Source organism: Acanthochromis polyacanthus, chromosome 17 (assembly GCF_021347895.1).
Source record: "Acanthochromis polyacanthus isolate Apoly-LR-REF ecotype Palm Island chromosome 17, KAUST_Apoly_ChrSc, whole genome shotgun sequence".
In the NCBI taxonomy this organism is placed as follows: domain Eukaryota; kingdom Metazoa; phylum Chordata; class Actinopteri; family Pomacentridae; genus Acanthochromis; species Acanthochromis polyacanthus.
The window spans coordinates 8974220-8991814 of NC_067129.1; the positions used below are offsets into that span (position 1 = coordinate 8974220).

The 17595-nt window shown below is 39.7% G+C and overlaps 2 protein-coding genes across 2 annotated transcripts; one reads left to right on the forward strand and one right to left on the reverse strand.

Annotated features, from left to right (window-relative positions):
* The first annotated feature begins 1521 nt into the window (after nt 1-1521).
* On the forward strand, nt 1522-5025 carry LOC110959655 (TLC domain-containing protein 2). Its single transcript, XM_022206599.2, has 4 exons — nt 1522-1700; nt 1791-1873; nt 2091-2173; nt 4816-5025. The coding sequence occupies exons 1-4, from the start codon at nt 1522-1524 to the stop codon at nt 5023-5025; spliced, it is 555 nt and encodes a 184-aa protein (XP_022062291.2).
* A 2370-nt stretch (nt 5026-7395) lies between these two features.
* fbxo40.1 (F-box protein 40, tandem duplicate 1) lies at nt 7396-16233 on the reverse strand. The gene is made up of 7 exons (XM_051937897.1): nt 16193-16233; nt 16074-16125; nt 14370-15542; nt 12912-13198; nt 12077-12208; nt 9664-9991; nt 7396-7854 (listed from the first exon to the last, which is right to left on the reverse strand). Exons 1-7 carry the CDS (start codon nt 16231-16233, stop codon nt 7636-7638), a joined length of 2232 nt encoding a protein of 743 aa, XP_051793857.1. The 3' UTR covers nt 7396-7635.
* Between the last annotated feature and the right edge of the window lie 1362 nt (nt 16234-17595).

Sequence of the window (17595 nt, forward strand, 5' to 3'; positions counted from 1 at the left end):
TCATGTAGGAAATAGTTTACAAATCTAACCAAAAAAGACCACGTAGAAACAGTTTGATGCACTGAATTTTCTACAATTCATTTAGCAGATGCTTTTATCCAAAGCGACGTTCATCTGAGAGTAGATACAACATAAGCAAGGATCTAGTCAGGAGAAAGCAACCTGGATCAGTGCCATAAAGTTTTGCTTTTATTATTTTATGTACACATACTTCTGCTCTAGCAACATTTTCACTAGGGGACAGCTACTTTTTACAGTACGGCATAAATAGTTTTACTTAGTAACACCTGAAAAGTGTAGTTAGTTAGAATAGAGGCACAAAAGTCCATCCATCCATTATCTATGCACCGCTTAATCCTCATTATAGTCGGGAGGTTTAGTGACTTTTGACTTCAAGTCATGATGCAAAGGTCTCCTTTGCATGGAAGTACCTTAGGGCCATAGAAATAAATTTATCCTGAGACACGTGAGACCACATTTTGGCCATATTTTAGAGGCCCATATCTTTTTTCTGTGATGACTAGAATGGCAAATTTGGTGTCAAAGTGTACATTTTTGGGGTCAAGGAATCCAATAAAATAGGTTCCAAGACTTGAAAAGGAAAACATTCTCCTTACTATAACAATTGAAAGTAATATATGCAATTCATTTAAAGAAAAAAAAAACGCATGCCAAAAACACAGTAGATTCACAACTCAGTAATAATTTAATAAATAACACCTTAAAGTGTGGAATATGTGTATTATGGATGCACAGAAACTGAGCAGTGAGACAAGTTCATAACTACAGTCTTGGAAAAAATTATTAGACCGCCCCTGTTTTCTTCAATTTCTTGTTCATTTCAGTACCTGGCACCACCAAAGGTACCACGTAGGAGATTCTGAGCGGTTGGATCCAGGAGGAAGCGCAGGAACAAGTCTGGGTGTCCGTTTGGTCTCTGTAAGGCCTCGTCCACAGCTGTCCAGTAGAAAACGACTGAATAACTTTGGAGGAGTTCAGTCGAATGGGATGTTGTGTGTTCTTCTTCCAGCAGGCTGATTCCAGAGCTGATGAAGGTTTGATGGACATGAAGAGCAGCCAGAAGCTCCTGAACACTCAGATGGACAAAGCAGAACGCCTTGTCCCGGTACAGCCCTCTCTCCTCTTCTGAAAGTATTTTTAAAAAGCTGGATTAACTTGGTCTTTTTGTAAAAATAGCAAAATACCATAATGTGATGTTTGCTATGCCACATGCAGATGGAGCAGATCTTTGGCAAGGGGGGAATCATGTCATTATATCATGTCATGGTGTGGCCACAACCTTTCACCTGTTATCAGGGATTAGTTTATTACCTCAGGAGAGTGGATGAATGTGTGTTAGAGGGCAGGAACGGCATACAAACATAGTATATGTTAAACAGCAGCTTGTTTGTCATTATCTCTTTCCTCACAGTGCATTTCTGCCAAAGTGTGTGCAGAATTCAGGTGCACATAAGATCTGAAGTGAACTCGGGGCACCAGGCTCTGCGCTAGGATCTAGTTATGGATCTGAGATCAACACTTCTGCTCATTGGAGGATCCGCCTGCTCTTTCAAACTGCTTAATACAGTTGTGGGATTCCTGCCAACACCAGAACCAGCGCGCTCAAAAGCATGGAAGTGGAGGAATATCAGCACTTCTTTAGCTCACAGCTCGCTGACCGGAGCAGGAGCGGTTTTATGGTGCGTAAAGACACTCAGCAGTCATTTTTAGTGCTGTCATTTGTTTTCACTTCATATCATTTCCTCTCTTCTCTCTCTGTCATCATGCAGTTTCTACCTTCAGCCTCACATGGCTGAGGACCTGATCTCCTCCTGCTCTCTGCTCTCACACAGCCTCGTAGCTGCCTCCACAGGTGCTGCCCATTAGATGAACCGACCTCAGTTCAATACACTAAATACTGATCACACAAATTATAGAAAAGAATTTTAAAAAAACATTGTTTACGGGACGAAAGTGCAGCATCACAACTTAATTTCTTAGTGTTTTTCATGTCATGGTGTTTTGTTTTTGCATAAATGTCTACACACACAGGGTTACATAAAAACAGCTTGTGTAATTTTCTCCTCAAGGTTATTTCATCCACGACTTCTTGGACATGACCTTGAACGAGCCACTTAGAAAGTCCTGGGAGCTGCTCCTCCACCATTCTGTGGTAATAAACCGTGTGTGTGTGTGTGTGTGGGGGGGGGGGGGGGGGGGGGAGCGTGTGTGCGTGTTACGGTACGCTTCACCTTATGAAAACATGCACTTTATCATTTTCACAACTTCTATGTCAAATTTAGAAAAAAAAATACCACTGCAAATAAATCAAAAACAAAACAAGAAAAGCACTCAGGGAAGAACACATAACTCCTCCAAGGCTGCTCAGTCGTTGTATGATTTCTGGATTTGTAGTAGGATTGTAATCATGTGATGGTCAACAGGCAGCTGACATAGCGTTCAATTGTTGCCATGGTTACAGTGGCCTTGATCCACTATCTCGCCATGAGACAGAAATCTTGAACAAATCCGTGGATCCAGATTATAAGCCTCATCACTGCCAAAATCTAATGAGGTTGTCCTTGTGTCTTTTCTGACCTTCCCTGAAAATTTCACCAAAATCCGTTGGTCTGTTTTTGAGTACTGTTGCTAACAGATGCTGATTGTCACATAACTCCACTCCGTTACTTTGGCGCAGAAAAAACAGAGAAACACATGCAACACAAAGAAATATTCTGCAAATACAGAAAACAGAAGTAAACACAGAAAGAAGACAGCACAATTAATTTCACTTTGCTTTCACATCTGGCTGCTAATGTCTGTAATTACTGGCATTACTACATACATTTAGCATTAGCCTTTTTTTTCATAATTCTTTTCTTTTTGAGCTTTGAATCGTCTGTTTACAGCCTGCACAGTTTACATGTTTGTGTTGTCAACATTTGCAGCCTTTTTTATGTATGCAGGGTTATTGTTTGTTTTCTTTACATGCCTGTGTTTGTCTTCTCATATATAAGATAAGGTTTGCTGGGCTCTGAGGGGCCACTATGCTTGTCGTAAAAGAAGCTGAATCCTCAGAGTGAAAGAGCAAAGTGCAAGTTACTCATTTGCACACACAAATTGTATGTATTTATCAGCAGTATACATTGTTATGTTGTTGAGGAAGATGACATTTCTCTAAGCTTTGCAAAAAAATTCAAAACTTTGTTTTTTCAAAAATGTGTGCAGTGTGTCTTCAAACTTAATTATGACACTGATCCGCTACAAAACACAAACGTTAGATAACTTAAGATGTGGCAGTTTAATAAGGTTTTCTCAACAAATTTGTATTTAACAACCAGCTAACTCTGGACCCTTGGAGTGATTGAGGAGCAGCTTTGTGTTCTCTGCAGCTGCCCAAAAGTACAAAATGTTTAAATTTGATGACTCTTGATCAACTAAATTCCTGCCTAGATGTAAATACATCAGTAATATTGCAGTATTATAATACAAAACTAGTCCACTTTAAACATGAGAAAAGTTGTCGTTTATAGAATATTTTGTGCGTTTTGATGGGTAGAAAGCACAGAATGAGAAAAAAGAGGACATGGAACATCTTAAGACACTTTTAGATGCTGTTGGTTTTAAATATCCAACATTTTATTGACATTTATTGTAGAAATACAGTCCGTTTCCTTGACTAAATCTAAACCAGTAGCTTCGTGCAACCAGTTTTTTACTAAACGATTAGTAGAGAAATGTTGTCGCTTGTGAAAATGGGCGTCCAAACTTAATTATAAGTTTCTTATCTTAACAGATGCATCAGACCGAGCCGGTTCTTCTCTTCAGGTGTTCCGACAAGCCATTTATAAAAGCAGTAGTCTTTAAAAAGCACATAACTCTTACAAAAAACATTTTAAACATGAGTAAAGTTGCGGTTTATAGATTATTGTGTGTTTTTGATGTTTGAAAACACAGAATGAGAAAAAAGAAGACGTAACTTTTGACATTTTAAGTGTGGTTTGCTAAAGATAATTCTGTACTTTCACTTACATAAAATTTTGAATGCAGTAACACAATTTATAATTTTGATGATGGCATTATTACCTTTAATTCAGCCAGGTTTTTTAGTACCTGTAATGTAGTTCCATAGATGTGTAGTTATAAACTCTGTCGTAATCTCCAGACTCATGCAAAGGATGTTTTTGTCCATCTCAGTTGTCCTGCAGTTAAATATCCATGTGTTTTTCTAATTATGAGGCCAGTGAATGAAAGTGCACTGCAGCTGTTTGTCCTCTCAGCCTTGATCTGTGGGACATTTTAATCTCTCTAGAGGCAGCTCAGGTCATGGCCTGGTTCACCTGCTGCACTCCAACACACCGCCGCCTCAGTGTTTGAATTTAGTGTCACAACATTGTAGAAATATTAGACAGCTGTTAACGCAGCACATACCTGGAGAGACAGTAAAACATTTATCTTTGCATGGAGAACATTTGATCCTACACGGCGCCGTTTGATCAAAGGTCAAGGTTTGATCAGTTCAGCTGCTTTATGGGAAGCTTTTGGTGTTACAAACATATATCTTACAATCCATCCTGAGCAAATCTTTATAAACTGTTGTTAACTTTTGACATTCATTTACAGTTTACTTTGTACTTGTGAACCCTTTGTTCAGTCTGTTACAATAGATTTCTAGGACGATGACTTGCTGTTAACGAACTGAGGATACCTAAACATGACTTGAGTTATACATCCTTTTTTATGCATGTATTTGTGTGAATCAGGTTCTGTTTCTGCTTGTTTGTGCTGATTCTGCTCTTCAAACTCTTTTCTCAGGTGATCTCGTGCTTCAGTCTGGCTGCAGCGTCTCGTCTTTACGTGGGCTTCGCTCTGGTGTCACTGCTGGTGGAGATCAACTCTGTTTTCCTTCATATCAGACAGCTTCTCCTGCTGTCAGGACGGAGGAACAGATCAGGACCTGAAATTGCGTCTCCTCGACCGTCTCTCGCCTTCAGCATCACCAGCTGGCTCAACCTGGGAACGTAGGTGCAGCTTTATCAGAGGTCAACATGATTTTTGACGTGAAAGGTCCAGCAATACTGTTTCAAATGCATTTGCATTGAGAAGATAATCAATGTTCTTTAACACAGTTAGGAATGAAACGTGTTCACCATGGAGAATCACATTCTGTGTGCATATTTTCAATGCTGTTCAAAAGCGTGGAGTCAATTAGAAATGCCCTTAATTTTTGGAAGAAAAGCATTTTTTTTCAATGACGATAACATTAAATGAATCATAAATCCAGTCTAGACATTGTTAATGTGATAAATGACATTTTTAATGGAATATCTCCATAGGGGTACAGAGGAACATTTCCAGCAAACATCACTCCTGTGTTCTAATGCTACATTATGTTAGCTAATGGCTATTTGATGATTCGAAAACCCTTGTGCAGTTATGTTAGCCCATGAATAAAAGTGAATTTTCATGGAAAACATGAAATTGTCTGGGTGACCCCAAACCTTTGAACGGTCGTGTACATTGTAGTCTATTAGAGGTGGTATATAATAGAAATTAGTAAATAACTAACTAATCTTTTCTCAGTGTACCCCACTAAGTTGCTACAATATGATCTGGTCCACAAGAAAAAGGTTTTTAATGTATTTCTTCTGTTTGGCTCAACAAAACACAATAACTCCCAGCAAGCTTGACCTATGAACGACATTTGTGTTTTTTTTGTTTTTGTTTTTTTAAAGAAAAGTTACCCTCCATTTGCATAACTTAAGAAAAACATTTTATTTCTTTAAAAAAAACTTGTGAAAGTTGATGTGGCAAATCAGCTTATACTATCTTGCTAAGACTTAGATGAGAAGCTCGATAACGCTCTTATGTTTGTCCTCTCAGTATGAAGCCAGAGGCTGTTAGAAGCTAATTATAAAGATACAGCAACTCTGAAGATAACGGACATTATTGTATAAGATCTTGTGTGTTTATGAATGTCAAATCAAGTCAAATTTCATTAAAAAGCACTTTTAAAAGAACTGGAGTTGAACCAAAGTGCAGTGCAAATATAAACAGCAGCCTAGAGCAGAAGAAGTGTTTGTTCAGCAGCGACTTTAAAGTTTCTGAAGTCTCAGAAGTTCTAACATGAAAAGGTAAACTGTTCCAGGATTAGAAGCTGCTGCAAAGGTCTGGTCGCCTCTATGAATACAAAAACCTAAGTGAGAAACTAAGGAGCATACAAAGGGGAATGCTTTTGAGGAGTGAAAACATTAAAAGACACCTGCACTCCAACACTTAGATTTTTTTATTCAAACTTATGGTCAAACAGTCAGCAGTTCAATCTGACTCCAGTTCCTTCTGTCCAAAGACACTGACCCTCAAACTTCTTCTAGTCAAGAGACCTTTCATGGTGTTTCACTGGTTGTCTGTCGGCTTTGGTTTTCAGTTTCTCGCTGCTTTTCTGTCTCCCCTGCAGGTTTTTGGTGTTTCGTGGCTTCACTCTGGGCTGGATGAGCCGCTGGCTGGCATGTCACAGCGAACATATGCCTCGTTACGTCCTGATGATGGGCACGGCCGGCCTCACTCTGGTCTCCATCATGAACGCTGCGTTGTTTTACAAACTGCTCAGAGCAGACATCCTCAGGAACACAAGCAAAGCCAGCAACAACCACTAGAGGGAGCCAAGTCTGGGCTCTACTCCACATTTACATTTCATTCTGTTTCCTACCTCATAACTTTGGTTTTACAGCACAATTTATGGTCTTTGGTTGTAACTTACGGGTTCTCATTTCATATGGAAAGCAAAGACTGAGCAAATGTTGGCAAGTCTCTATTTTATGGGCCATCAAGCACCAAAATACCTTCAAAAGACGCTTTTTGAAATATATTTAATTACATTTTTTTTAACCTTTACGGTACTGCTTGTGATCCCTTAAAATGAACCAATGACATCTTGCAGTCTCTCATGACTGGTTGCAAACTATGCCTACCACTTGATTTATTTGCCTTTTTTTATTTTAATACTTTAAAAAAATAAATATATGGAACATGCGGAAAACCTGCAGATTAAACATGTAGTTTTGTTCATATCTGAATGCTAAAACTGATTGTATAATTCTTCCTTCGTTGCCTCGTGGAATAAGTTATTCACTGAAGAGACCTCATTATAAACCAGTATTCATTCATGCAGTGCTTTTCTACAAATCTTTGCATTGTAAATGTTTTAACTCACTGTTTAATGTATCAGAACAAGTGTTTGGGAAGCAAAATGGCTCCTGATTTGTTGTTAAATCTATTAGGCAAGCATCATTTTTTGTTACATTCTACATTCATTCTCATAGAAAACCTGAAACATTTTTCATTGCAATAAAAAACATCCAAATAAAAACAGCAGGCATCTGTGGCTTTATTGCTTTATTGATGTATTTCTGAAATAATTAACTTCAGTGCTGTTCTGACATATTTGTTCATCAAGTTAGATTTAGATTCTAAAGTCTAATGTAACTGCTATGAAGGCATTCATCTCCAAATATAACTTTTCTCCTTATCTTTAAACGACAGAGGACAGGGAATATGGTCAGAGGGGAAAAAGGAGACAACATGCAAGAAAAGAAATCCGTTGTTGGCAGGTTGGGATGGATTCATTTTAGAGCCCTACATCATGATCCTCTTCTGCTGGAACAACGTCACCAGAGTGGGACCTTTGCAGCTCCTGTTGGTTCGGATTTCTTCCCGGATACGAGGAAGGCAAATCTTCTCGGTCTTGGGCTCTCTCTCATAGTAAGCGCACACCTTTAGATGCTCCGACACGGACGGCACGTCTCGGAAGCACCAGGTGTCCACGGGAGAGAACAAAGTGCTGAAGTGCCAAACCTGCAGAGACAGATGAGAGAGAGATAACTGAATATCCAGTCCTAATTAAGGGATGTTATTTGTAGTGTTTTCCAGAGCTTCCAGTCTCATCTAATGGGATTTTTGTTTTTGGCAAAATACAGTTTGTTGTCTGAAATCATGAGTAATATAACAGAGGTATGAGATCACTACTGTTTTGGTTTCTTTTTCTACATTTTATATCAGAGAAATTACATTAATTGTAATGGTGCAATTACACTTTAACTGTTTATGATACCACTTCCTGCATCAAAATGAAGGAACTGGCCACACTCTTCGACTACACTCTTCGACAGTAATTCAGAATGAGCCAAAGGAGCTTAGCAATATAGCTTCAAAGGCTTCACTCATTATCGGAGTGAAGCCGATAATGAGTGAAACCTTGGAGGACATCCTGGTTGCCTCATCTTAGTTGGTTGATCTTAGTTTCAGCTTCATTTAGTCACTAAAGTCACTCTGATCCACTTTTAACAGGTGCATCTGTTTGAGGGGGAGCTGATGTTAAGAGTTCTCAGTCGTTCAACCAGCACCAACATCTCAGGCCAAAATTAAAGACCGTTTACTGCAAAGTTATGATTTTAATCCTGTTTTTAACTCTAAATCTTTGACTAAATTACTGGTGTTTTACGGAGGTTTCATATTTTGCTAAATTTCAGAAAATGTCTTAAATAAATATTTATATGTTGATGTCACAGTGCTCCTCCCTCCATCAGGCCTGGTTTCTCTCTCTCCTCCTCTCCTTGGTGTCCGGTGGTTCAGCTGAGTGGCGGCAAGTGTGACGAGTTTGTAATCAGCAGATCAAGTGCAGGTGTGAGCGATGCAATCAGCTACTCTGGGCTCCATATAAGGAGAGACGCCATGCCCAGGTTTCTTCTTCCATCTAGTCACGTCTGTTCCTCTCTGTGTGTTTCTGTTTCTATGGTTTGTCACAGAGAGGCGTTGCAGAGGAAAGCCTCAAAAGCAACAGACTCTCACACTGAACTGAAATGAAGATAAATTAAACGCTGGACTGCACTTTTGGGCGTTCCTCTCAGTCTGGGTCAGCAGTTTCGAATGGAGGGACTCACATGGACAACATGTGCAGCCAGACTGGAGCAAAGAGTACGACTTTATTCTCTGCTAAGAACTCCATTATAACTTTAAATAGCAGATAGTTGTTTGATGCTCTATTAAAGATGGCATATGTGCCGACGAGCCAGAAATTATTCACACCCCTAGCAAATTTTGACTTGAAGCTACTTTTAAATATAAATAAAAGCTGAGAAATATTTGTTCCACAATGATGTCTCTTGTGCATCATCTTAACTTTTGGGAAACACCTGTGTCATTTCGAATTAAAAAAAAAACTTGCTGGCTCAATAAAAGTAACTTTAAGTCAAAATTTGCTAGGGGTATGAATAATTTCAGGCTTGACTGTGTATAAATATGATATAAATGTGGCAGCTATGAATGATTTTGCATAAAGTTGTATTTGTTGTATTGATACATGTTTGTTTTTATCATGCATGAATTGAAATCATGTGTAATTGTGCAAATTTTGGGCTTTCAGCAACTGAACAAAATTGCTTCATTTAATGTAAAAATGCTACTCCTTGGTTTCTATCAATGAGAGCTTCACCAATCTTCCCTCACACTTTATTCTCACCTTAATTCTGATGCTGTTTTATACTCTTTTAAGAATCAGTTTATCTTTTACGTACTTGACACACTGCTAACCGCCCTCATTTTGCTGATGAAATCTCAAACACAAACATCTCATCTTTCACGATCCACTGCTCATGAAGCTCTCACCTTCTGCTTCACCCTCCACTTGGCTCCTCCGTGTGACTCGGCCTCCTTCTCCCAGCGGAGGGTCACCATCCCTCTGTCCTGCAGCAGCGACCAGCACACCTGCCTCATGAGCTGGGACACCAGAGCGAGCTGCGACAGGGACTGGCTGTCCAGGAAGCTGGCCATGTGGCAGAGCACCTCGTAGGGCAGCGAGCTCAGAGAGTCCTCACCACCTCCAGCTGGACCTCCTCTCCTCCTCTGAGCTTTGGAGGAGTCCGCTGTGCTGCTGGAGGACTCACCCAGAGAAATGGTGGTGGTGGGATGGAGGCTAAAGCAGCCCAGATCCTCACTGAAACCACAGATGGAAACTGTGTTATTTGACAGAGGAATACGTTTGCTTCCTTGCATGAATGTAATTTATACAAGGATGAATCCATTTGAGTCTGATTTGAGTGCATCTGGAACCCTCGTGTCGTCCTGCGGGTGAAAACGACCCGTTTTAAAGTTTGAAAATGTGGAAAAAATATATATTTTCACAGTAAAACTTCTGATGTCCGCATTTTCAACAATTTTGGGATTTTTTTTAGCATTTTTTGGTGGAAAAATTAAAAAAAAATGTTTCTGCAAGAACATTCACAAAAAAAATCAACCAAAACCAGCGAATTTGGCTGGATTTTGGTTGATTTTTTCTTTTGTGAATGTTCTTAAAGAAAAAATAAGTTTTACTGATATATATGCAATCACCAGATATTTTTAGGAGATTTTTTGGAAGATTTTTCTAAATTTTTAAAAAATATTTCCAAGAATTTTCTTGCCAAATTTGAGGGATTTTTTTTTTTAATGAAGCTTTTAAGGGAAAATTTTAAGGAATGATTGGAATTTTCTGAAGTTTTTGGAAATTTTCAGAAATTTGGGGATTTTTTTTACGGATTTTTTTGTATTTTTTCAGACAAGGAAACAATATTTTTTGGTGCCCGTAAATGAAGACAACAAATGGCTTAATGTAACATTTAACTGCAATCAATATTTTTTTTTATAATAACAATAGACCAAATTACCTCGTGTAAGGAGAATTACTGGGAATAATAAACTCACTTAAAATGACCAAAAACTCTGCTGGTTCCTTTAGGAATTTTTAGTGTTTTAGTATTTTTTATTTTATTTTTTTTTACAGTTTTCATTCTCTTGCACTGCTTGTCAATTCTCACGCTACATACAGCAGCTAGCTAGGCAACACTGCGACACATTTAGAAATGTAAGTCCTGAGTAAAACAGAAAAATGTATAAGCAGAGAGTAAATTTCAAAAAACATAACACAATCCAAGTAATGCTGGATTTAATTAGCATTAAATTCAGCATTTATGTTAAAAAAAGGTAACTATGTGCAATAATTTGTCATATTGGCTTTATTGACGCTGTTTCTTTCTGCTGCTCTCATGTAGCAAAAAATCAGTCACTGCAGCTTTAAAGCCATTTTTTCTTTGCTTGTATGAAATATGAAGCAACTCTGGAGCCCCAGGATCATGTTGCTGAGTTCTGACTCAGAGCTTCTCAAGACAGGTGGGCAATGACTCAGCTCTTGTACGCAAGTACAAATTTTGAGTGACTTGTTCTTGCGTATTTCCATTTTCTTCGCTACAATTCAAATGCAAACATGTACTTGATAACTGTAGTAACTAAGATTGCAGAGTTTGTTAAATAATACAAAATATAATCAATCAATAAATTACCATTTAAAATCAGAGACTGAGATGGAACTTTATTGATTCCTAGAAGAAACTGACAAACTATCCAGCAGTTGACCCATATAAAGGAGGTATTTCACCTTCAAAAATGTTGCATTCAATGTGCTCTGTAAAAAGTATTTATTGTTGTTTTTCACATTTTATTTTTTTGCCCTGAGCACTTAATTTTATTCATTCTATTAATGAAAGCCTGTTCATTTATTCTATTACAGCTTATTTATTGTAGTGTTACAAATGCTGTGCATCCTCTTTTTTAATATAACAATGACGATAAAGAACTGTTGAACCGTTGAAGTGACAAGTGCATTAGTGCATCAGTAATTATAATCCATTTATGTGTATTCTTCTGAAAAATGCCAATCAGCACAATGAGCATATTTGTCGCTTTCAGTATATTTTTATGCTTATATGAATGATTTTGTTCTTTAACCTGAATATAAATAAAAATGTGTAACTTTCTTTTATTTGTAATAGAGTATTTCGACACTGTGGTACTTTTACTTAAGCACTTCTTCCACCTCTGCTGATGGGTTATAATTTTTTTTTCTCAAATGTTGCACACATTATATTTTAAAAAACAGCATGGGAAATGAAATTGCCTTTACTCACAGCAGAGCTTCTACATTTTCTTTTTTCTTTTTTCAGCTTGTTAGATGTTATATTAAGGTAAACCCAAAGTTTTGTCTCACTTGTATCTGACAGCTGCTTCATGTGTGGACGGCTGAAGTCTCTTCTGGCTGAAGGTGCATCCCAGGTACGCCAGCGGACATCTCTGCTCGAACCAACCGTTCACCCCCATCTGGATATCACTGTGGATGTTCCTGCAGAGTGATTATTAAAAGCCGATTATTGTCATCTCACTGTAACAACACCGTGGTGTTTATCAGGCAAATCATACCAGTCGATGTATTTGAACAGATTGGAATAAAATGATATGAGGGCAGAAAAAATAATCTGTTTCTGTCCTTTATGTACTTTCTGTGAAGTTTTATCTCCGTGTAGTATGAGATTTTTTTACACGGCGGAGTTATGTGACGACCTGCATGTGTTTGTCTGTCTGTTAGTCTTGTCTGTGTGCAGCATTACTCAAAAACGAACAAACGGATTTGGATGAAATTTTCAGGGAAAGTCAGAAATGACACAAGGACCAACTGATTCGATTTTGGCAGTGATGCGGCTTCCAGTCTGGATCCACGAATTTGTTAAAGATTCCCACATCATTGTGAGATAGCGACACGGCGTCACTGTAACCATGGCAACAAGTGAACACTATGTCAACTGCCTGCTGACGATCACATGATTACAGTCCTACTACAAATCGACTGCTGTGGACTAATTGGGATTTATCTGTCAGAAATGATGCAATGACTGAGCAGCCTCGGCGGAGTACTGAGCTCTCTGAGTGCTTTTCTTATTTTATCATGTTATTATCTTTAAACTACGTAGAAACTAAAGGTTTTGGGACCGTAAATAAATGTATTGTTTCTCATGAATTTTAACAACATGCCAATAAATAAAACTCACTTGTAATGTTTGCCGTACTCTCTGCGCTGGAAGGTGTGTCCACAGAGGAAGGTGAAGGCAGAGCTGGCCTTGTGGTGACGGCTGGTGACGCCCTCCACCTGCAGCTGGAGGTGCAGCTCCAGCGGTTTTCCAGCTGTCAGGTCTGCCAGCGACGTGTTTTTCCGGAAAGGAGCAGACAGAAAGCTGTAGGTCTGTGTGCCTTCATCCGTTAACAGACCGTCGGTGCTGACGCTCTCTGCGATGAGGTGACCCCTCTGCTCCTTCTCCAGGGAGCACAGCAGGGAGGCCTGAGGAGCAAATCAAACGCACCATGGAGTAAATCCTCAGAACATTTGAGGCCACTTTTATCTGGAGGTCGTGTAGCTATGAGCATTAAAGAACCGTGATGGATCATTGGAGCTTTCCCTCCTTTGTTGTCATGTTGTTGCTCAAACAGAATAATTGTGATCCTCTTTATCATATTATAAAGTCTTGTCTTTAACATTTAAAGTTCCCTGAGATGACTAGTTGCAATTTTTACTTATTTTCGTCTGTAAATGTTATAGTGTTAATCTTTTGTCTCTATTGTGTTGTCTTAAATGTGCCTTATGGGTAAGGGTAACTTGACATGAATGTTTTTCCCTCTTAAACAAACGCAAACAAGGCTTTCCTACTAAAAGAATGACTAAAACTATCTATTTTCTTAACTGATAAGCCAGAAATAAAGTGTTGAAGAAAACTCTTTACAACATGTATTTGTTTATTTTGTCTTGCTTGGGGAAAAATCCTGAACTTTCTAGTCTAATTATGGCACACAGTATGTCAAAAATGGCTTGTAAGGCTGTAAGTCCATTCAGTTTAGGACAAAAAAGACATAACTCACAGTATAAGGAGTACTGCAATGAAAGATCATTAAAAAAAACTTTAATGCCTTTGTTTTCATTTATTTTCATTTACATATGCTACTACAAGAGCTCCATGAGTTTTCCCTCATACTTTATTCTCACCTTAATTCTGATGCTGTTTTATACTCTTTTAAGAATCACTTCATCTTTTATGTGTGTGGGCAGTGGTGGTGCAATGGTTAAGTCTCTGAGCTACGGATCAGACCCTTGAGCCAAAACTTTTTATCAGTCTAATAGTAAATCATTTTTACAAAAAGAAAAGTGGGCTGTACAGTGGTCGGTGGTCAGTAGTGTTGCTCTGCAGTTAGAAGATTACAAAGATCCCCAGTTCGAGTCTTCTCCCTGTGAATATGTGGGTCTTCCTACCACTGTCCAAAAACATGCTGAGGTTCATCTGTGATTCTAAATTGTCTTTAGGTGTGATTGTTTCTATGTGTAGCCCTGTGATAGACTGGTGACCTGTCCAGGTTGTCCCCTTCCTTCACCCTCAGTCAGCTGAGACCTTAATAATGATCAAGCGGTGGATAGATAATGGATGGATGGGCTCTGAAAAGGCTGCATTTCTCTGCCTCACCTGAACTTCCTCCCACACTGGCATCTGCTCTGGTGTCACTCCCAGGTCACTGGTGTCCACAGCTTCACTCTCCCTCTTGTAGAAACCAGGGTTGCGGATGCGGGACTGCTTGGCAGAGAAGCTGGTTGGGATTTTAAAGGTGCGTACAGTGATAATCTTCATCGGCTCCACGTGTCCATACACAAAGTTCTTCTTCCTGAGCTTTCCAGCAAGACTGGAGGAGGCTGAGGAGCATGCACCGCTCACCAGTGTGCAGGTGTTTGATGCTGTTGCAGCCATACAGGTGTCTTCCTCCATAACAGTGCCCAGGCCTTTCCCCCTTCCTGTCGGCAGACTCTGTCCTCTGCCTCCTGCAGCCGCCCCTCCAGCTGTCCTGCAGCCGCCCATCTCCATACTGAAGATGCGTTCCCAGGCGTTGTAGTTCTCCAACAGGTTAGCCTCCACTCCTGATGACCTGGCCAAAGCCTCTCTCTCCTCCTGAGTTAGCACCGGCTGATATTCAGTCTCATCCTCATCTTCATCCTCATCTTTCTCATGAGGGTTTTCTATATTAAATGGGTTGAAAGACTGCCAGGTCTGAACACTGGCTTCTTTTGCAGCTTCCCTTTCTGCTCCCTCCTTCTCCAGCATGGCCTTTTTCTTCCTCTCTTTCTCCTTCCTCCTCTTCTCCGCCTTCCTCTCTTCTTTCATCTCTTCTTCTGCAGTCTGGATCATCTCTGGGAACAGTTTCTTCATCTTCATGGAGTGAAACAGTCGGTCCTGGTCTTTCAGGGCCAAGGCCAGGTCCAGGCATCCTCCCTGCTCTCTTTCTTTGAGCAGGTTTTTATGCAGCTCTGTGTTTGGATGGGAATGGGCGTCGTTGGCCGGCCAGCGGTTCCACTCCATGGAGCAGCTCACCACGCTGGCTGGACACACCTGGAGGTGAGCGGCCCGAGAGGATCGGGGCAGCTGGACCGGGCAGCCGAACTCCGCGTTGAGGCAGGGCACCCTCACATTGGGGCAGAGCAGCAGGTGATCCTCCTCTTTGCACAGGTGGAAGACGGCACCACAGAGCAGACGGCAGGGGATGACGGCACAGCACACGGAGACCTCCACCCGAGCCCTGCAGCGCCGACTGTAGCAGGAATCACAGTGGACATGCTGCCGCACCCTGGAGGCCCGAGAACGGTGACTCTGATTGGATGAGGGTGGAAAAAAGGAAAACAAGAGAACACGTTAACTGTTACAAGCAAGAGAAATCACTAAAGCAATCAATTTTTAAGATTTTGAGCAGATGACAAATTAAATATAGCAAATTTCAATATTATATTTGCACGGTCAGTTAGCACTAATGTTGCATATTTGGACTTTTAATCCCAATTAACCCCACAGGCACATGTGTGAGTCACTATTTGCAAATTTGTGCTACCAAAAACTGCTCAAGCCAGCATAACTTAGCATAACTGTAAAATTCTACACCCTAAGATCTAATCTGAATTTTTAAAAAAAAAAACATTGCTAAAGATGCTAAATATGATGCTAAACATGTCAGCCATTGAAAATGTGGAGTTTCACTTTGTGCAAACAAAGCTTCAAAGAAAAGCTGAAGAACATAAAACACTCTATATGATGGTGTGGCCTTGTTAACAACCATAAAGCTGCTTAAAGTCAAATGAAACTTAATGTTTCCAGACAACATTTGGTCTTGTAGTTGCAAATAAAAACCATACCATCCTTCAGATCCTCAGGTGTCTTTATCTGAAGCTGCAGGTTTGTCCTGTAAACACAGAGGAAACTGTGACTCTCAGTACAATCAACTTGGAAACAAATACACATAAACCCACAATGACAGGTTACCAGCAGAGTCCTGTGGCTGATCAGTCATAAAGAAGAGTGAATTACTGGCCCAGATTTGGAAAAAGTCATTCTCCTTGTCGTCTGTCTTGTAGTTTTAAAGGACCAAGTGTCTGTGTCTGTGTTATGTGTGCTTGTTATAAATAGAGTGACCGAGAAATGCTACGCCGGCCGTTAGTAGCATGGTTTGGGTTACCAGCCCTCTGAGGAGTCACCGTGTTTTTGCACCCTGGAGGGTCAAGGACGAAGATTTTTGGTTTGGATTAGAAATAGAGGGCAAGAAATTGATTGTCATGATCAAGGGATATCACTAAATCAGCCCTTATTTTCAAACGTCTGTCTCACGTTCTTCACTCTGATTCATGCTGTGCTGTTGCTTATTATTGATTTTTACCTACAGGGAAAAAAAATGTATTTATTTATAATCCAAACAGTGTCCTCTAGTGGAAATTTTGGTATAATCACACCATTAGTGTGTGTTTTATTACAGTTAGTCTAACAGAGGATGGCCTATTTATTCTGACAACAAGTGCTCAGACACATAAAGTGAGGCCTCGAATGAAGACATGCAAACTTCTAACAACGTTTAGCGGCTGTGGCTGGGAGGTAGAGCCAGAGGGGGGAGTTATTTCTCCTCCTGAATGTGTTTCCTTCTGTCTTGTCTAATTATAACCTTCCAGTTCAAAGAGCACAGGGAGCGAAAGCAACGTTATAAAACCAGAGACACATCTGAAGTGGTAAGACATTATTCCAGAGGCTTTGATCCTATTGTTAATGTGCTAAAAAACTTTGATATTGTCTGTCTTTGTTGCTCTAACTACAAAAAGTACAGTGAAACTATTCTGACATGTAATAAAAGTGCAGAATGTAAATATTTCAGGTGTTTTAGTGCTCGTCTGACTTGTTGTTACATTGTCAAAGGGCATACAACTGAACAATGCAGGCTCAGAGTTTACTAATGATTTTGAAATCATCTTCTTACATTAGTCAGCTTAAATGTATGTTAATAAGAGTGCTGCAGTGTCAACTAACATTTATGGTCCTTGCATGGAGAACAAACTGCTGCAGCTGTGCAAAAAATGCTTTCCATAACTCTTTTGTCCAGCGAATTTGCAGTGTAGTTTGCTGCTGGTTATTGACCTTCAATCGATCGAACCGCAGTAAAAATCTGAGAGATCATGACATAACAGGATAGAAAATAAAGGAAAAAAAGAGAAAGATGTTCATCTAACCTTAGAATTTTAGTCATACTCAGGTTATGTATGTAAGTGCAGCAGTACCTGTCTAACAGTCTAGAATGAAATATCTCAAAAAGCATCCATATTGATCATCATGAAATTTGGTAGATGCTCTCAAGAGAATTCCGTCCAGTGACTTCAGAGATCCCCAACTT

Coding starts and splice junctions, on each gene's coding strand:
- LOC110959655 (XM_022206599.2), top strand. CDS start 1,522: ATGGATCTGAGATCAACACTTCTGCTCATTGGAGGATCCGCCTGCTCT. Junction 1,701..1,790: donor GGAGCAGGAGCGGTTTTATG/GTGCGTAAAGAC, acceptor GTCATCATGCAG/TTTCTACCTTCAGCCTCACA. Junction 1,874..2,090: donor CCTCGTAGCTGCCTCCACAG/GTGCTGCCCATT, acceptor TTTCTCCTCAAG/GTTATTTCATCCACGACTTC.
- fbxo40.1 (XM_051937897.1), bottom strand. CDS start 16,233: ATGACTGATCAGCCACAGGACTCTGCTGGTAACCTGTCATT. Junction 16,126..16,192: donor TCTGCTGGTAACCTGTCATT/GTGGGTTTATGT, acceptor CTGTGTTTACAG/GACAAACCTGCAGCTTCAGA. Junction 9,992..12,076: donor GAAGCAGCTGTCAGATACAA/GTGAGACAAAAC, acceptor CTGTGGTTTCAG/TGAGGATCTGGGCTGCTTTA.